The sequence below is a fragment of the Talpa europaea genome (assembly GCF_964194135.1).
Source record: "Talpa europaea genome assembly, chromosome: 5".
NCBI lineage: Eukaryota > Metazoa > Chordata > Mammalia > Eulipotyphla > Talpidae > Talpa > Talpa europaea.
Window position 1 is genome coordinate 5620354 of NC_140071.1, and position 21347 is coordinate 5641700.

Here is a 21347-nt window from a genome sequence, read left to right on the forward strand (position 1 = left end):
ACATAAAAGCATGCACAGACGTCTCTTCCCCACTTCAAAAAGCAAAAAGAAATGGCTGGCAACCTTCAGAAGTCTCGACTTGGCCGCCGCGAGCACCGCCAACACAGCCTTCACATCTGGACTTTTCAACTGATCCAAAAGGTAGTTAAACTTGGAGAGTCTTCTCTTCCAGTGCTCCAGCTCTGCTCGGGGCCCAAGGTCATCGGCTTCCTTCCGCAGCTGGTTGTTCTCAGCAAGGACCTGTGATTGCACGGAGCCAAATGAGTCTGGCTGGAGTTTGAGAAGGGATGCTTAAGCAAAACTAAGGAAATGAAATAAACTATGCTGTCACGAGACAGTTTTATTCCTTTAGATGCGCTGATTAACAGTCCTTTACTAACTTCACATGTGCTCAGTTTTAAACCTTCAACAAAATTTAATTGACTTGTTCTAATTGAAAACTACTTATTGAAGGAGTTTCATGAACTTTTGGAAGATCTGACCTTAGAAAACGTCCTTGGCTATTCACTTACTATTAACCTTGGAGCAATAAAATCTTGGAAAACTCCCATAAATTAGTTCACTTTAATTATGCTCACTTTTTGATGTAATTTCCAACTTCACTGAGGAATTTTCTGAAACATTTTTTCAAAGGTTAAGTCCCAAACTCCCTTCTTTCTTTGAATAAGAAAACCCCCTGTACTTCTACAGAGATTCTCTCCCCAAAGGAAAATATATCTTTTTTTAATATTTATTTATTTATGCATACAAGAACTAGGGTACAGGCCAGAGATGTGAGGGGTGAGAGGATTCACCAGAGACAGAGTGGGGAGCAGAACAGGCAAATCTACTGAAACACACTGCTGAGGGGAGCAGCGGACGAGACAGGAGAGGTCTGCCGTGCCATGTGGGTCAGCTCCCTGCCCGGCCGGGGATCGAACTCATGCTGCAGAGGCTGCGGATAGCTTCATAGTGCTGCATCTTAACCCCTTGCGCCACCAGGGAGGCCCTCAAAGGAAAATATATCTAAAGAAAAAAAGTAGACAACGTGCAGTCCTCTAGTTATATAAGTACCTAAAGCCGTTTACTTTCCTCTCCTAGAATTCTTTTTATCCCTGCTTATCTAATGCCTATCAATTAAAACCTCACTAAGGCCCTCACTATCCTCACAAAGGGGAAGGCCACACAGTCCACCTCCTTCCGTGGGTTTATTCAGAAGCGTGGCATCTGAAACTGATATGTGGCTTCTGAAAATTACCTGTTCTGTCTGTTTGATCCATACTTTCATGCAACCTTCGACTTTTTCCAAAGTCTCTGGATTATTAGCCAGAGTCAAGAAATCCAATGGTTCCTTCAGGGTCTTCAGTTCAAATATATCACATTTTTGAAGGTTCACCTAATGAAATGAAAGTTAGTAAAACAGTTTTTTTGAAACAAACACACACACACACACACACACCCCCTTCTGGTTGACTCCTAGGCTCAGAGGGACCTTCAGGGGCCCCTCCAGTGCAGCTGCCCTACCTCCTGAGAGATCCCTAAAGGCAAGCTGTGCTATTCAATGCTGGGACTCCCCTGCACAGTGAGGACATCACTCAAGACGACTGATTCCGAGTTCCAATTCGGAGTCAAAAAAAAAAGCAAGAGCCGGAACACAACAGAATTTGAGAATTAAGTGGGGAACATGGAAACCAACTTACCCACTGCTGAATCCCAAGCCAGCGGGAGAGCTTCAAGGAAACTGATTAGGGGGAGGGGTGATTTCTAATTTACCACGTTCATTTTTTTTATTTAAATATTTTATTTTATATAATTCTGACATCTTTTTTCATCTTTGCACAATGTATGCATTTTCATTTTGATTATATTCCCCATACAGTTGCACCTCCCCCCTTATTTTGACTCCAGTCCTTCCTTTCCCCACCTCCCCCCACCCCGTAGTGTGTCTCTGGTTTATAGTTGCTTATTGATTTTGATTTTTACTTTGTATTGATTAGTCTTTTTCCTGGTCTCTTATTTAGGTTTTCTAAATTCCTGCTATGAGTGAGACCATCTGATATTTTTCTTTCATTTTTGAAGCTAACTAGAGGGCAAAACTCCCAAGTCCCAACTCAAATATACCTCATAGTTAGCGAGCTCCATGGCCAATGCATGGCTTGGTTTCAGGGGTGGGAGGGGAAGGCAGAGCAGAAGGCATGCTGGACTTTGTCTTGACCAAGAAACCGAGTGTATCTTTTAAGCACACATACAACAAAATGGACTACAAAGCCTGAAAATGTTCATACAACATTTTCCTTCTGGAAATGTGCACCTGGCACTGTGAATTTCTAAATTCGAACCTCAGGCCCAATCTTAGTTGACCAACAACAGAGTGAGTATATATCTTCCCCTGGTTCCAAGCCACAGGCCAGGGTGTGGTTATTCCTCCTGCTCAGACTCCAGCCTGGCCCAAGGGCCACCTAGTAAGACCCAGGCCCCAAGGGGTCTTGCTAGGAGATGCAGATGGTACAAGCTGGGCCATGCAGGGTACCAGATACTGGGTTCTCACTCTGCCCACAGATCAGCAGAGAGACCTGGTAGGTAGTGACCCTGCCACCACCTGGCGATTCATCCAGAGCCAGGCTCTGTGCCTGCCCCCACACCCTCCTGAGGGGCTCCAAGACATCCTTCCGGCCTCCTGGACCTGGCCTCCCAGCTCTGTGTTTTCCACTTTGCTACACTCTCACAGAGCCTCTGAAAACCCACCTGGGCTGCACCTGCATCTACTCCCCTAGGGCTTTGATACTGCAGCCTCCACCCAGGCCTCCAAGCCCCTCCAGCCCACCTGCCACATCCCCTTGGATTTATAAGAGAGGGCTCTGGGCTACAGAAAGTGTCAATGCCTCCTTCCTGTGTTGGGATCCATCCCACTTTCTTTTTTTTAATGCCTCTACCACAGTATGAAGTGTATCTGCAGAAAAACAAGGCTTTATTTGCTCAAATAGCAACTTCTTTTGGTTCAACTTGCATTTTAGTAGGACAGCATCACACCGAATTTCAAATAGAATGCATCCTGCCGCTGTCCGGGTGAAATCTGTTCAACAACTCCACCCCTCATCCCTTAGAAAACCTAGAGCCTCTCTTCCTCCTGGGATCCCAGTAGGTCCCACAGGCCCCCATTTTCCCTGAAGGAATGAGTGCTACCGTGGCATTAGCATTAGGGGATCCATCCACCTGCCTCTCTCAACCTGATTCCTCTGTCAAGGTTCCACATCTGTCACCATCCGTCACCCTCTGTCCCGAGTCACCACTAAGACGAGCTTATGTAGCTCGATGAATGGCAGGAAGCTAAACCCTCCATTTGCCAAAGTGATGCTTACAGGCCCTTGGGTGGCTGGTTGAAGCCCAGGACTGGACCATTCTCTCCAGCCAAGGGAATTTTTCCCTCCTCCCTCTTCAGCATCTCCTCCCACCTCATCTCCCACCCAGAACCCCAGCACACACCCAGAATTCTTTCCTTTCAAGACACACAGCAGCCACAGTAGGGCACCCCTACAGACTACAGAAGTTCAAGTCCAGCCAGCAGCACCCCTGAAGGGATGATAAAGACGCCCACAATGTTCCTTCAAGGTTTGCAAGCTGCTGGAACTAAGAGCAGTCTTACTCCCTGACAAGCTGTATTCGCCCACCCGCTGATCCTTCTTGAAGGAATAACAAACTCTTTCTTACCTTCTCCTTTAAACTCTCCTGGGCGCCCCACAGGACACTCACGAAGCCTTCCAGGGAGCTCAGGAACTCCTGCCGGAGGCTGGGAGCTTCCTGAAGACCCTCGAGCTCCCCCCAGCCATGGCTCGTGGCCCTGAGTGCAGGGATGAAGATGTCGGACAGCAAACGCCTCACGCTGTTGAGCAAGCCCCCGTCGGCGGTGTCTAACACATTAAAGGCCACCTCCTGGAAAACGGTTTAAAGGCCCATTATTGTTGAAATCCTTCTCACTTGCAACAAAATCACCAGGTCTTCTCTTGGTGAATGCTGTCACCAACTACCTCGCGGAAATAAGTGAAGACCAGCCGAACGAGACAAGCCAGGCTAGTCCTGAACAGCTTGTAGGGCGAGGGAGTCAGCTCCAGCACGGCAGGCAGAAGCTTCCTGGCAGAAAACAGGGGCCTGAGGTGAGCTCAGTCCCGATCAGAGGCTGTTGGTGTGGGGAAGCCAGAGGAGGGCAAGCCAGAATCGGGGTCTCCTATGTGATAGGTTAGGGGTACAGATTGGGTTTCTCTGGTTGGTTCCAATTTGGAAGATGGACAAAAATTAGGGAAGCTGGCAGTCATCCATCATATCCTGGTCATTTTGGCCAATGTCATAATACTATTATTTGGCTTCCTGCGGACATCCTACAGGTTTAACATTGTGGGCTGGCCACCCTGGCTTGCTGATTTTAGGTAAGGGGTTGGCTTCTTGGGTAGGTTGCTGCAATTTATGGGTCAAAGTTTTACTTTTATATATGGTCTACCCATTGTCCATTTGGGTATTCAATCTAGCAGACCAGTAAATTATTATTTTGACACCCTGGTTCAGACATTGGCTTTAAATTACTCTTAATCATAATCACCCAAATAAAAACCACAAAATAAATAGAACACAAACTGCTGACCAGTTACATGCTCCAAACAGATAATGTGCCTACTGAGGGCACATTAAACTAGGAGGGCACAGTAAAACTAGGAAAGAGAGCTATGTATCCATTCTTATAAGTCATTTTCAATACATAAAATTTGCCATTAAGTTATTTGTGTGTGGACAAACCTTTTTTTAAAAGGAAAGACCCCCCCCCCCACACACACACACACACAATATTATACCAATAGAGAAATTGAATATGAAGATCACCAACTCAATAGGTTTAAAGAAAATGTCCTCTCCAATGCTTGCTCTAAAAGCTTCCAAAATATCTTCTTTGAGAGTAGTTTTAGATATTCAATGAACACAAAGGTTGTCTCCGCGGAAAGACATACTTTCTGTGGAATTTTGTGACTGTTGGTGATTAAGGATCACTCTAGTCCTTACCCGATGGATGTTCTCAGGGGTGATGGCTTTGGAAGGGTCCGTCCTGATGAAGAACACACACACTCCCATAAGAGCGACATCTTTTCCCTCAGTCACAAACACCTTAGGTTTTTTAATCTTTCCAGAAATAAGAGTTACTCCTCCTGGAGAGCCAAACTGTCCTACAAATGCAAAAGAATTTTAGTTTCACAAATGTTATTATGATCGCCCCTTGGAATGAAGCTTCCTTGCTAATATATTGTCATGTCGACTGATCCATGTGCCCAAGATGAATCATCTCTCACCTGAGACTTAAAGGGATCTAAAAGGATCTACTTGATTTCAGATCACAGATGCACTGCAAAATTGTTCCAGGAAAAACTAGGAATGGGAGGATCAGGAAAAAAGAGTTTGGTCTAGGTGAGGATGTGCAGAAAAAGGAAACTTCTTACCCTACTGGTGGGAATGTAGACTGGCCAGGCCCTGTGGAAACCAATATGGAGGTTATCAAAAGATTAAAAATGGATCTGCCTTATGACCCAGCAATTCCACTCCGAGGAATCTACCCGAAGAACACAAAAACGCTAATTTGAAGGGAACATGCCCTCCAATGTTCATCACAGCAATATTTATAACAAGAAAACTGTGGAAACAACCTAGATGCCCAAAAATTGATTTCTGGATCAAGAAGATGTGGTACATATACACGATGGAATATATCATTTCCATCTTCAGAGCCCCTGATGCGAGGACATTTTTAGTTTCCGAATTGAACTTGTGTTAGTAATTTGAAGCAACCAGAGGAGATTTTCTTATCTAAGAATAGCCAGATAAGTCATGGTATTTCCTGATTTCAATCCAAGATGAGAAGAAAATCTACTCCCATTGAAAAGGTTTACAAAAATGAACTTGCATTTATGTTCACATCCCATGAGCCTGCTCATTCCATGTGAGAATCACACACGAAATGTCACCCTCACCCAGGGCCACATTCATGGGGAAGCCAGCATTTCATGTGAGTTTCTGCTGTGCGATCTGGGCTGGAATCCAAATTTTCTGTATTATTTTGATTTTTCACTGAAAATATAATGAACTTTAATCACAAAATATCAGATGGATAATTTAGGAGAAACGCCAGTGTTTTAGTGTATGCATGCATAATTTCCTCAGCTTTTAAACAAAAAAGCTTAGTCATACTACATGCCAAGTGCAATAACTAGTTTCCATATCTTCAAAAAGGTCATAAAAAACTGCATATGGTGTTTTAACACAATCATAATATATTTGTTTATGTCCCTCGTTTAGCTTTAAATTATATCAATCCATGCAGAAATAGAATGGGATATGCCAGTTGAACCCACACAAAGGTTTACAAGTTTTTCTTGAGTGAAAATGACTAAACTTGTCTTTCAATATTACTCATTTGAATCAGAGTCAGTACAAAATACACATAATGTGATATTTAACTGGAAAACTCATGCGAGGCTTCCTGGCAACAATTCCTAAGCTAAAAAGAAATAGTGCTGGAATAGAAAAGAAATAGATGCCCATCCGAAATTCTAAAATATAATTGCCCAGAATGAACTGAGACAGAAGGAAGTCTCAAAATGTAAACTACTTTATTATGCCCCAATTACCAGCACAGCCTGAAAAGGAAACCAACATCTCCAATAAAATTAGAGCAGGCAGGCTACCTACACACCACTCTCTGCCCCCTTTCCTTGAGATTAAAGTAGAACCTGGGCCACCCGGACTCCTCAACAAGTTCACTTCTCCCTACCTGTACAACCTCCAGAGAAGGGAACGGTAAGAGGCCCAATCAGCTCTACAGTGGCCTTCTCATGCCATCCTCACAAAAATCTCACGACGCATTTCTGGGTTTTGTCACACCAATGTTGCATACCTGCTTCTGCCACCTCCACATCCTGGTAGTAAAACATCAGGTGGCGGAGACCTCCCACAGCAAAGAGCTGCTCGATTCTTTCAATCTGGGAGGAAGAAAAAGCAGGTGATGACGGCTCTGAATTAGAAACTGTTTGAATCAGTATTTATGACCCTCTTTCTTATCCACATTGGGTTGTGCCTAATGCAAAAGATATAGAAGGGATTATAATTTTTTCAACACAAAAACCATGAAAGAGTAAATGTCTCACCATAGCAAGGATTCCACTCAAAGAAGTAACTCAATTAATCATTAAAAAATACGTACTGTATACACACACTTGAAATAAGTGTCCCTCCATTTTTGCTAATTCCCTGAAGGATTGTGTCGTTGACAGCAGACATAAATGTAGATGAGGGTTTCATTTTTACTCAGATGAGAAAAAAAGAAACCTTTCAACACTCATCTAACACACTAAAGATAATTAATATTAAATCACAATAATCACCAAAACTGCCATGAGAGTCACTGGACTGAGGCTCACTGCACATCTGTCAGCAGCCCTGCCACCAGTGAAAGTGACTCTTAAATAGTCGGTAGCACAATGTGTAACTCAAACAAGAAGCACTGAGCTGCAGAGCCCTAAGTTGAAACTACTCAGAGTCAGAATGGACAGCTGCCCAACTTAAAGGTACTTCTTCGAAGGCCATGCCTGGAATCTGCCATGGAACAGCATCAGAAGACACCCTACAGTCAAGGCACTGAGACCTCAAATGCATCGCACCTGATTTCCCTCGAGAATGGCATCCTCCACTTCGGATTTATTCAGGTCCACACAGGAGGCCACAATTGAAAATAAGTACTCATGCCTACCATCCAAACGTGCCCTCTTGGCTTCCTTCTCTTCCTTCAATCTTTGCTATAAGAAAAGAACAAAAATGTTTTGTGGCAAATGTACTCAAATAGATTTATTTTGCAGTAATTTCATACTATTATTGTATTTTTAAATCTTGGGTATTCAGATAACAGACAGCTTAATGGCACCAATTTTTATGGACTATCTTCTATTTTTAGAAATAATTTTATTTCTATTATGAAAATAAGATGTGCTCATTGTTTTGAAATGACACAATACAGATAAACCAAAAGAAGAAATAAAAATCATCTGCCATCCAGAAATTACTACCGTTATCTGTATTACTGTATTTTGTTGTAAATTGTTAGACATAATTCTGTGCATGTATAAGCATTCCATAGACACAGAGAAAAAGGAGATTCCCATTTTCATAAACATCCCTTAGGCCATTTAAGTAGTATTTTTCTACATTACCGCCAATCTTTATTGTTCATATCTGGTCTGGAAATTGATTTTTGGATACCACTGCTTAATTTTTAACTGCTGATTGTTAATTATAATAATAAAGCATATTCAATGTAACTAATGTTAGCAGTTTGAAGCACATCTTCCCAGATGTGCTGTACTTACACAAAATATGCAAAGATACACACATCTCTATATAATACTATTAAAAATTTTTCATGTATTTTCTGTTAATTCTACATCACAGATTTCTCCCTAGGTTTTTTTTTTTTTTTCATTTTTCCTCCATTTTTCTCCCTAGTTTAACACAGACAATTCCAGCCTGTATTAAATTCAACAATATGGATGTACCATAATTTATTCAACCATTTTGCCATTGGTGGACATTCAGCTTCCTATTCATTTCTTGAAGGTAGCCCCTTTGTATCCCCTCTTTACTCAACAAACAGTTATTAAGACCCAAATATATGCTAGCACTAGAAAGAGGAACACTACCAGTGACCTCAAAAAAACAAAATTTTCATCCAGCATGTGGTATGTGCATACTAGTTATCTAGTTATTCAATAAATACTTATCGAATGAATGAATCAAAGTCTAAATATGAGTGTGGGTATTAATTTTTAAGAAATTAATGGGAAATGAAAAGAGAAGAACACCAATATGCCAGGGGCACGGAGGAAAAAGAGCAAATGGAGAAGGCTGAGTCTGAGTAGACAGAGAGACAGAAAGGGGTTCAGGAGGCAGCACCACCAGTAAGCCATGAAGAGTTTCCAGGAGTGCTAAGGCCATAAAGAGTTGGTTGAGTGAATAAAGATGCCCTTAAGTATCTGTGTTTACAACATGACAGAAGCATCCCAACCTCTTTTGCAATATGACCAGGAAGCTAGTCTATCAAGAGCTGGACTCTATTTCCCCTCCACTTGAAGTTAGCCAGTGCCTGTGAGCAGTTTTCACCAAGAGAATATAGGTCAAAGTAAGACTATAAAACTTGAGAATATTTAACTTCTGTCCTGACCTTGTAACCCAGTCACCATATTGTGAGAAGTCAAGAACACCCAGCAAATAGTCAAGCAATTCTGGTTCACTAGTCCCAGTCAACCTCTTGACACTGCAGCACCAGCTTTCAGCTGTGTGAAAGCAATCCTGTAGTAAGCAATCCTGGACGTTTCAATCCAGGCCAAGGCTACATAAAACAGAAGAACCATTCTGCTGAGCCAAGTCACCCACAGAATGTGGATAGATATTAGTTACTGCTGCTTTAAGCCATTCAGTTTTGCTTTGGTATGTTTGCAGCAGAAGATAACAGTCATCCTTGTTAGAATTGCACTGGTTGGATAGAAAAACAATATGTAGACTTGAAAAAAGGATGAAGGAAAAAAGAAATATGAATGTATGGAATGTTAACTACTCTTACCAGAAACTTGAAAGAAGTTTCTGGACTTCTTTCAAGAAGGACTTCTTTTCAAGGAATAGGACTGATATTAGTAAATAGAGGGGATTTAGAGTCAAGGAATAATATTCTAAGACACAAAGACTTAAGAAAAAGTAAAGGGGAGAAAGCTGAAGGTTTCAGAGTAGTTGAAAGGCCTCTGCCAGCCTGGGCAATTGGCATTTATTTTTCTGACCCTGAAGAGTCTGACTATGGGGGTGGGAGTCTAAAAAGGAAATACAAAAGTCTTGAGTCCTGACACAAAGTGTACATTCAATAAATGTCAAATAGAAGGAAATTTAAATCTCTTTTCAAATGTCACTGAAACCTAAGAGGCCCTGTTGTTTTCTACCTTCCTAGCAGGGAGAAATAAAATGCCTTCCTTAAAGTGATGTCTCTGAGCCTGTGCTCAATGTCTTCAGCGGCTTAAGAACACAGTGGGCAAGTGTGGGAGATGGCAAATGAGCGACTAAACCAGGAGAGGCAAGCAGGGTAGCCAGCACGGCAGAAAAGAAGGCAAAAACCAGAAGAGTCAAGATGTAAAGCAACTGAAGACTTCCACAGAATAGAGAAATTGAAACAGGATTCTTCCAGAGCAACGTATTACTCTGTGACCTGATTTTTTGATTCCAAAGAAAAAACATGCGTATTCTATTGGAGGAAAGAAGAAATCAGCTCTTAAACTAGGAAACTAATTAATCTCATTTTACTTAAATAATAGAGGAAAGTACTTCCAAATACATTTCATGTGAAAGTAAATATCAATTTGTTTTTTGTAATTTCATCTATTTATTGATGAATGTGTTTGTAATCGAATTTTATTGATTTACCATTCATTCACAAAATTATATAATTTTAGGTGATTATGCTAAGTCAGTGGGTATTTAAAGTAGATGTTTTCAGAGCTATTTTAAAAAGCACATTAAGTACTTAAACTCATTGTTCTTTCTCCAGAAGACAAAGAATATGAAGGTAACTCCCAGGGCCATGTAGATGCAAGACCATAATGTTTATCAATCTCAACTTTCATTGCTTATATTGAAGGATCCTGGCATGACAAGGGACTTTTTTATTTTACTACCACAAAAAGTCAATAGTGTCAAGCAAATATTTAGTGATCAGTCAGTGCATTGTGAGGGCATCAGCTTAAACCTGCAGCTTTCCGGCTGCTAGGGAACGTCAGAAACAAGTAGTCAGCTGACCAGCTGTCTAGAGGTGGCCGGCGCTGCTGTCCTTTGAAAGGTCAAGGACACCTGGAGAGTGAGGGCAAAATGGGGCTAAGAAGGTGAGAGACAGACTATGGGGAGCCATTTTTTTGAGTCATGTTTTTGCATTGCATGAACAAGTACCCACTGATGGGAGTTGGTGGATGATGGAAACCTATTCAATGTCCCAGGAAATCTAGCAAAGCATTAAAACATTTCCACCACCTGTTGACAAGGAATAGAAGACTGACTAATGTGCTGTCTCAGAAGAAATCAGGCTACTTTCAAGGCTGGACCACCTCGGGCAGACAAAGGGGCCCTGGAGTCAGAGTAACTGCAAGACCTTGAAACAGTCACTTCGCTACTCCAGGACTCAGCAACTCCACAGTCAGTGTGTGGACTAGGGGACAGCTTGGCTCAATTCCTTCCCTAACACATGGGTTACTTTTCTGGTTCAAAAGTTAATACAGACAATAGATGTGGGATTTTAAAATACAAATCCCAACAAAGACCAATGCCATGTGCTTTCATAACAAAGCTCTGTGACTTCTCATGGTAAAGCCCATCCAACATCTTTAATAGAATAAAGTTGGGTCTCCCCTGGTGGCACAGCGGTTGAGTGCTGGGCTGCAAAGCTGCCTGCAGCCTCCGCAGCTCTGGTTCGATCCCCGGCCGCTGGCTGGCGAGGGTCCCACATGGCGCGCAGACCTCTCCTGCCGCCCACTGCTCCCCTCAGCAGTGTACTTTGTCATTCTGCCTGTTCTGCTCCCCGCTCTAGCTCTGGTGACACCTCTCACCCTTCCGCACTTCTGACTGTACCCAGTGCTTGTATAAATAAATAAATAAATCTTTAAAAAAAAGAGTAACCTTTATCTTGACCTCTGCAGAACCCTCGCCCAAGTCTAAAATCTGTGTGCACAAACCATGTACGAACCACACATATTTCATTTTGACACCGGGTTGATTATCCTCCACTAAATGAGATGAGAAGCCCTACCCCTTTCTGCAAAATAGAGATAAAAGCCCCCCCCCCCCTTGAAAAGTGTTTGTGACAATGAATTGAGAAAAACACTGAATGAGCCAGCACTTGAATTAAAATGGCCTGGCCAAGGCTTTGACCCTTGACATCAAAATTTAGGTGAAATAAACTTTCAGTAATAATTTTTTAATTGTAGAAATGGTTAAGCCTCCCCCACCCTTAGGAAGCCCAGTCCCATTAGCAGGAGTGTCTGTGGATGGAGGGTGGAGCTGGCAGGTCTACGAGCTGATTTTGGTGGAGCAGTACCCCCTTTTCCTCAGCTCTCCTGAAGGTGTCAGCATATATTTTTCTCTGTTTGCCATGGATCTGCTAGTCTTCATTTGCTTATTAGGCTTTGATTTCATCATCACAAAAGTCCTATGAAGTATTACGTCTGTGCAAGGAAACCAGGACTATGGAGCAGCGCCGTCTTGTCCGCAGTGCGCAGCTAAGGGGCAGCAGGTCTGGGAAGCAAGGCCCAGTGGGGGTTTGGGCACAGGTGTCCCAGGCAACAAAACATTTTGCATCTATTCAAATGGATGTTCCATCAACATTTTTCTTTAAATTTTCACTCAAGAGTTATCTAGGGCACTGGGTGGGGGGTGCTTGGGGGGTTTTAGCCTATGCATATTTCATAGATCATAGGTAGAGACCAATTTTTGAATCATCCTGGTGGTGCTTTAGTGCCAGGTGGGCTGGTGCCCTGTTGGCTCCCAATTGGCATCCCCTGGCCCGGCTTTCCCGTCCACACACCTGTGTCTCAGCACATGTAACTCCCCCACCCATTTTCAACTCCTACAAGTGCTTGAAGGCGGTTTCCTGCTTAGCCAGGCTGGACTCCATGCCTCCCCCAGCTTGTCACTGTTCCGTCTGAATTTCACGTTGACCTGCAGCACGCCGCATAACCAGGCCTGCCTTCACACAGCAAAGTGCGTGAGACAAGGAATGGATTCTAGAGCCAAAAAATACATGTTTTTGTTTAAAAAAAAAAAATTCTTTTCTGGAAGCTTTTTTCAAAATCCCATGTCTCTTGTCTGAATTAACTTCTGAACCAGAAAAGTTTTTTAACAGGATTAGCTTTGTTGCAGGTCTGAATGTGAGATAAACAGATCTATTTTAATGAGAGTCTGCTGTTTATTTTCCAATGAATATATTTCTACTCATTTGATTTAGGTGTTTTGTAACATAGTAGAGGGGAGTATAATATAGATTTAAATCCCCACCAGAGATAATTGTAGATAATGTGGAGTTTATAAAATACAGTTGAAATTCCTCATCTGAGAAGTTAATACCTCTAAGACTAATTTTGCTTCGGTTCCCAATATCAATCTCAAGTCCATAGATAATCAATTTCTGATGAAAGACAGCACTAAAGAAACCAAGGACTTGGGTTTGATCATCTCAGGCCGGGTAGCTTCACTTTCTCCCATTTCTCCAGCTGTGAATGAATCTGGGCAAAACCAAGAGCAGAAGCGAAAATTAATCCATGTGTGTGTCCAGTTGAATGCCTGGTAAAATACGTATTTCTTTTCTTTTCTTTTCTTTAAGGAGGATTTCCAGTGCCCCAGACTGGCTAAGCTCACCCCGCTGCCGTCCACCTGACCCCTCCTGTCTCCTGCACAGTGAAAGGGAATCCATATCAACTCAATCCCATCATTCCTACAAAAGCATCCACTCCACTGGAAGGGTGTTTTCTGTTTTAATTTGCACAACATCCCCAGAGCCCAGAACAGAGCCTGGTGCATCACGGAGCCTCAATTGATATTTAATCAGTGGATTAATTGACCAACCTAATAATTTCACAAGTCACTCTCAAGTAATTAACAGCTAGAAAAATTATTCTAGCTGCATGCAAGTCTATGATTGCAGGCTCAGGATCCCGTCAATAGGCTCCCAGGTCCCCGAAGCTGTTGACTCCAGCAACCAGGACTGCAGAAAATTCTACAATTAGTATGGATCACAGCACTCCCCCAATCTACAGCCAACACGACTAACCTCACTTGGCCATTTGAAGGTGTTGCATTGCAGAATGTGGGGGAAGCAGCTCCCTGCTTCTCTCCCTGGAGAGCCCGTCTCTAAAGTTAACCCAATTTCCACATCTTCCAACAAAGACAAGCCTCCCTCTCCTGCCAGCACCTTCGTTGTAACCTCAGGGCCCTGTTTCCTCTGTGGGGCTTCCTGGACGCTCCCGTCCTGCTCTTTAATTGGCAGGGAGAACCACAGCCAGCAAAGCCCACTCCTAAGTGTACTTGCCACCTCTCGCCTTGTATTTCCTGTCTGCGAGAGGAAGCACAGCTCCTTCCCCATTAAGAGCACTTCAGCAAAGTGGTTTCCTGAAGGGAAAGACTCCAGGCTGGCTAATCCACTCACAGCAGGCGCTGCAGTGAAGCCTCCTTCATGTGACAAGAGCTGTCCTCCCCCTTTGCGGCAGAGACGCACCTCACCAGGGAAGGTCCGTGGATTTTCTTGTATCCCAAGAATGAGCCCTGGAATCTCGTCTATTGTCCCTTAGATTTCCCTGTTCAGTAACTCCTTCATCTGTCAGTCTGCAAAGCCAACGAAGATCCCGTGGTGCCTTGGATGGCACGTGTCGGCTCACCCAAGCTGGACCTAAACCCATCACGACACCCCCCTCCGCCGTCCACCATCCAGACCCTCACTGAGCCTCTGCGCTGCACACCAAACATGGAGACCTGGTCGGGATTAATGGCCCTTCACCAGGCTGCCAAGGCCACCTGCCCCAGCCCCACAGAGTTGGCTCAAAAGTCAGCAATACCTCCCGGGTAGAATTCCCAGAGGCCCCTCCGGCAGCTGGGCCCCTATAATTCAAGAGGCCTTCACCCATATGCCAAAAATATATAATATGTCACCATTCAGGTTACATATGGCACAGGGGCGAAATTCCCAAACTGCTCTTATTTATCACAATAAGCCAGAGTGCTCGAGCTGGCAGCACGCTGGAGCCACAGGGGCGTTTTAAAATCCGGATGCCTGGGCCTCCCACCCCAAGCACCTCTGACTTAATTTGTCCTGAGGGGGTGCCTGGCACCAGCATTTCTCAAAAGGTCCCCTGAGGATTCTGACATGCAGCCCAGCCTGAGAACACTGCTCTAAAGGAAATCATTTTATGAACTGATCATGATTGAGTAGTGCTCCCAGACTCTCACTTGAGGTAGGAACTTAATAGAGAAAGTCCAAGAGCATAAATTTGGAATCGATCCTTTCAACTATAGAGCTCGCTCTCTCTCTCTCTCTCTCACTTGTATTGTGAAAAAAAAATGGTATGAAGAATAAGTGCAAGCTCTCAACTTCTTGAGGTTTGGACGTGTTCTTCCCTGCCATGCCCGGGAGCACAGTGCCTGGCACAAATTAGGTGTGGAGGACAAAGGAAATCATCTTGTACCCCTCTGGGTTCTTCTTGGCCTAGATGAGTAATGAAAACAGCATCAGACGGGTTAGCAAAGGAAAATCAACCAGAGTAATAACAGACATATGCAGAATTCACATGGTTGTAAATTCTTTAAGAATAATGACGCAGACTGGGAATGTTTATCCTGCGTGCTGGGATCTGGGGCATCAAAGACAGAGGGGGAGGAGGGACTTGACACAACAGCCAAAAAGGAGGTAACCTCCTCCTTACTCTGACAGCAAAGATGGATTCTTGGATAGACATGTTTACTGATAAACCTGGAGTTGGATAAGATCCCCAAACTCCATTCTTCCAAGTCATAAAAGGGGGAGCAGTGGTTGCTTCTCCAATTAGGAAGAAAGCAGGAGCTTAGGACATGATGACCCATTAGGGGAAGGGGAAGGATTCAGGCAGAACAGAAGTTTCTACTAGCCTCCAGAGCCCTCTCTGCTCTCAACCAAAGACTCTCTGCTTTCTTTCAGTCATGGCCTAGACCTCCCAAGGCTGACTACCGGGCCCTGACTGACCTCTACTCTGGGCCTATTGAGAAAAGCCTTTTGGGGAGACCAACCCCATATCAAACAGATAGATGTGGCATGGAGAGAGTCACTCACTCCTAGTATGTTCTTATTAGGATGTGGGGTCTGGGTCATTGACTTGTCCAGGTTCAACAGGACTCACCTGGGCCTGGAGAAGCAGTACCTGTCCCTGCCCACTCCCCAACTAAATCCTCTCCTCCCTGTGACAAAGCTCCAAGGAAACCTTAGACCTGCAGATGTGAAATGAGTGGACTTGGTCAAACACGCCCAGGCCTGATTAAGAGAAAGTATCAAAACCAGTTTGGCTCTTTTGCCAGAGAATAAGAAAACTGACATCCTTTCAGCTTTCAAGATGCCAGAGAGTCAAGTTCCTTTTTGGCCTTGGCTTCCACTAAGCACTCCCAGGGAACAATGGCCTCCTCCCCACAGCACAGCGTTGCTCGGCAGGGGAAGGAGCTGTGCCTGCCCTCTCCTTCCCCTGCATTCCCTACACACATGAGAATTACTGTTTGGAGAAACCTAGCAATCTGAAATTTGATGAGTGACAGCATTTTCCAGCACAAATACATCCATCCTAAAATATGAACAACACTTTACCCTGCAGCAGGGAGAGAGCTTGCCTTTTTTTATAACCAACTTTGCAGTTCGGTGAATCTAAGTCAAGAAGCCAGCAGGAATCTGTCTTTTTTTTTTTTTCTAGAACTCAACAAGGTCAACTAACAAAATTATTGGGTTCCATTTAATTTTAAGGGAAGAAAGAAAAACAGAATACAAGTCAGGAACTCATGTCCCTCATATACTTGTAACTTGACACTGAGCTTTCTTCATCTAAGAGAAAATCAGAGAGAAAGTATAGGAAGGTTAAGCCTCCCCTAAATGTCTAGACCCCGCCTCCCCAAGATGTTCAGACAGGCCTCCCTAAGATGTGTCACTTTAGCATATGGATTATTTCAAGTTGAGCTCAATCAGTGCTCTGCAGACTCAAAAGAAGCTTTCATGACTCCCTAACTACACAGAAGAATGACGACTGGGGGCATTACCCAGAAATACCAGAAATAAACTTTCCATTGGAAAAAACTACCTCTGTGACACTATAAACATCTAATTAAAGATCAACTGGACTTTGTCATGTGAATCACCCTCTCCTGTCAATGTGAGTTTCTTTGTCTTTCCCTAAAATGTCAGGTCCCCCATTCTTTAGCTGAGGATATAGACCCTCATTTTGCTCTATTGGCTTTGGAGTTCTTTTTGGTTTTTTTAATTTCCCATACTACGTAATTAAATTGGCTCTTCACTCCTACTAATCTGTCTGGTGTTAATTTGATTGTTCTACCAACCTAAAAAGAACCCAGAGGGGCAGGGAGCTATGTCTTCCCTGGCACAGACCTCATGTCTAAATCATATTTTTTTGCAAATAAGTGAGTAAATATTTCTCCTTTTGTGGAAACAGAATTATTTCAGGTTTTTTCACTGAAAAACATCTGTGTTTATCATGCAAGAAAAAGAATATACCCTTGACTTTTCTAAACCCATAGAACTTTGGTGAATTGGTTTTTAGTGCATGTAGATTCTGGATAAAGGCAATTATTATAGTAGAGTCATCGAGTTATAACATAGCGTTATTATAGTGATAGCTCCACATCAAGTTCCAGCTTAACTAAATATAGATGTAGTTTTTTGTTAAGCGGCTTTAGAATCTTTGCCATTGATTATTTTAGGTCACAAAGTTATAATTAATTAATTAATTGTCTTATCAGTGCACTAAATAGAGAACATGGAATTATGTACATAATATATTGTAACATTATTAAGGCGATTATGTTAATATATTTCAGTGGGGTGAATAGAGCCAGTATTCTATATATATATAACATCCCAAAAAATTACTTACTCCCAAAAAAGGAGCTCATGCCAAAGAAACTAGTTCACTAATTATACCCAAGATTTTATCACTGATTTTAATGTTTTAGACTTGGTAGAGAACTTCAGTATGTGATAAAGCTCTATTCATTCAATTTACTGCGCAAGCATAAATTAAGGTGTATTATATACCAATCTCTGTGTTAACAGAAGTCTATTTAAATATTTGTTTTATTTAGTTATGCATACAAGAACAGGGGTACAGGCCAGAGGTGGGGGGGTTAGAGGACTCACCACAGACAGAGTGGGGAGCAGAACAGACAGACTGACTGAAATACACTGCTGAGGGGAGCAGCAGGAGACACAGGAGAGGTCTGCTGCGCCACATAGGTCAGCTCCCTGGCCAGGAATCGAACTCAGGCCGCAGTGGCTGGTGACAGCTTGATAGGTCTGAGACTTTAAGCCCTGAGCCACCAGGGAGGCCCAAGAGAAGGCTATTTAAAAATGGAAAGAACACCTCCCCACAACCTAGTGGGGAAAGAGAGATGTGGACAAATGTCATCTCATTAGACATGTGATGAGGGCTCTCGCAGACACAGAAGCAAACTCTGAGGGGCACAGGGAAAGGGGTGCTGCCTCCTCCTCAAAGCATCAGGAAGGCTCCTCCGAGGGTGCTGGAACATGCTCTGGAAGAGTGAGTCAGGGTTTGCTGGCAAACATGCCCAGGAGCTTAGCTGAAGAAGTTGATTTTGGGAAGGCTGTATCAGATCCACAGGGCTTGGGAAGTGGAGGGAGGCAGCTGGCAGCATACTTGGAAAAATGCCAAGAGGCCATAAAGCCAGGTGAAACAGGCTTGGGGGGGGGGGGGAACAACAGGTGGTAAGGCTGAATGGACTCCTTGGGGCCATTGAGAATCAAGGTGTGGGATTCAAGCCTGAGGAAGCTCAGGTTAACCTTAGGAAAGGCATCCCAAGAAGCCTCCCTTTCCTTCTGACGCTAATAGGAGGTAAAAGAGGCTCCAAGTCCCCTTCTATGCCTGTGCATAATAAAGAGTTTGCTGTGCTAAGCCCGGTGCTGGGAGCTGGTTCTTTATTGTAACTTCCAAAGGCACATCCTCGCTGTGGCGATAAAGGAGCCCTTGTGCATTGCTGGGGGGAATGAAATTGGTGCCGCCACTATGGAAAACAGCATGGAGGTTTTCCTAAATTTTAAAAATAGATTTGCCATAGGACCCAGGCATCCCAAAGGATGCAAAACCACTAATGTGCAGGGAAATGTGCACGCCTTTGTGCACTGCAGCAGGAACCAAGTTATGGGAACAAGCAGGTGTGCAATGACAGATGAGGGGTTTAGAAAGATGCAGTCTACACACACACACACACACACACACACACACACACACGCTGCGATACTGCTCAGCCATTTCAAAAAAGATGACATCTTGCCATTTGCAACAATATGGATAAAACATGAAATAACTCAGGAGAAAGACAAATTCAGCATGATTCACTCATTTGTGGATGATGAAGAAAAAGGAGGGAAATCAAAGGAACAAACAAAACAAAAACAAAGATTCTGAGACTGACGGCACAATGGTGGCCACTAGAAGGGCCAGGGGTGCGGAATGATGGGCCCGGTGGTCGTGGTGGATGGTGACTGACCGGACATTTCGGAGGGAGGGGCAGGGTGTGATTTATGCAGGTGCTGAGGTGAGAGCATGTTCTCGTAGAGAAAATGGAGTTAAATCAGGCTTATTTCCTGCCTTCCCACACTAGCCCCACCGCCTGTGCTCTTGCACTCCTCCTGGGGCACGTAGCCCACACAGGCGTGGACACCTATGCTGGGGAGCGAAGGCTAACCAGGGCCCCCAGTTCTGGCGTTCACAGTGGCAGCGTCACTCTGAGGCTGGGGGCTCAGCTGCCGTCTCCCTGCCGGCTGGTCTGTCTCCAGATTCAGCATCAAGGCGTAAACATCTACCACAGGCTCCAAAATTCTCTTTTCCTCTGCGAGAATCTACAGTGAAGATACCCAGCCTGGGATGGCGGCACCACAGTACTCTGCAGCTCCACAGTGCTGCAAACCAGTGTCCCCTCAGTACAAGGAAAAAGAAAAACCAAGCCACATCCTGTGTCTCGCCATCCCTGGCATCATCTCCAGGCTTCTAGAAGAGGGAGATAATTCCAGAGATCCTGGGATACAAGCAACCAGGACCTTGCCTACCCTCTCATGACCATCAAGAGCTTGCAGGCCTGAAAGAATGCAACGTACCCGAAGGCCCAAGAATGCCTTTTTCACCCCAGGCCAGTGTCCTCCCAAAAACTACAGCATGTGTTTGCGCTAGGAGTTTTAGCTTAGGAGGCAAAGTACAGAAAAGCCTAAGATTGCAAATCTTTTTTTTTTTTTACTTGAAACGTCAACATGCAGCCATATGCACTATCCAAAAATTAACCAACAAACTTTTTTCTCACACCTCCAACCCCGTGTAAATTTGAACTTTTAAAAGGTATTTTTCCAAACAGGTTTGCGAGGGGTCAATGCAAGTCACACTTGCAAATGTGGAAGTTCCTTACCGTTAAAACGCGGGTAACACTCTGCTTCCAGAGCTGTCTCCTACCGATCCTAAACATCTCAGCAACCTGTTCCGCTTCTAGACTCTTCCAGAATGATCTTCTAACTCCTCAGAAGCTTCCTCAACACCCACAGGCTCTCAAATGGAAAGTCCTCTGGAGGACAGAGGTTCCCTTTTACAGCTCTAATTTGCATGCATTATTCACCAAACACACAGGGTGAAAATTAAAAGGGCACCAGTACATTCAAGTTTTCCTTGCAGAGTCTCTCCCCTTGGGCCTCTCCTCCGCCCAAGCTTTGTGTTGTTAGGGGGATACTGTTTATATGCCACACGGCTTAACCATGCCCTTACTCGTGCTTATCAACCAATCGATGCATCTGACCTGCTGGATGGCAACACCTTTTTTCCTGATGTTGAACAATAAGCTTGGAGTCCGTAGAGATAGATGACTATTTTCTTTGAATAATTTCTTTCTTTGAATTGTGAGAAACTTGAAACCCTATCTAGACAGAAAGCCGAGAAGCTGCAGCTCTGAATGAATTCCTCAAGTCAAGATATTCAGTTTCACTTTGTCTAAACAACTTTGCCTGTGCGATTAACTGCCAGCATCGTGACTAATTGTGACTAATTATCAGATAGGCTAATTGTGACCCAAAGGAGTCATTTTCTCCCCATAAAGAACAAGAAGCCTATTTCATATGCAAATAGCAAATGATGCCCATAAATTACTTGTGCTCACACAGTTGCACACACAAATAAACCAAAGTAATTTATTCTATGTGACTAAACATCTTGATCATCCTTACTGTGAAAACAAGATGGGAAATCACAACCAACGTGATTTGAGATGTAGTATGTGGTTTTCTCTCATCAAGGTAATAATAGGCAGAACACTTGAGATCCGGCACGTTGAATCCCGGATTTAGTCCTTGGAGTTCAGTGTTCAGAAACCCAAATCCAATCAGGACATCTACAGATAATCAGGAAACAAGGAACTCACGCTGCTAATATTTTATTAATCAACCTCCAGAGAGGCTGACTTGAAAGTCAAGATGTTCATTTGGTTTTAAAGCACCTCCTGCTAATCTGGATGCAAAACTGGTAAGTGAG

At 43.7% G+C, this 21347-nt stretch overlaps 1 protein-coding gene across 1 annotated transcript in view; it reads right to left on the reverse strand.

Moving 5' to 3' along the window:
* The window catches only part of DNAH5 (dynein axonemal heavy chain 5), a gene marked incomplete at both ends in the record, with an annotated part of 180216 nt that extends 159921 nt beyond the window's left edge, over window positions 1-20295 (reverse strand). The window contains 7 exons of the mRNA XM_084233059.1: window positions 64-240; window positions 1238-1375; window positions 3688-3909; window positions 5026-5186; window positions 6908-6992; window positions 7671-7805; window positions 20239-20295. Of these exons, the coding sequence (XP_084089185.1) occupies window positions 64-240; window positions 1238-1375; window positions 3688-3909; window positions 5026-5186; window positions 6908-6992; window positions 7671-7805; window positions 20239-20295 (975 nt within the window). The remainder of the gene's footprint in view (window positions 1-63; window positions 241-1237; window positions 1376-3687; window positions 3910-5025; window positions 5187-6907; window positions 6993-7670; window positions 7806-20238) is intronic.
* Window positions 20296-21347: the final 1052 nt, after the last annotated feature.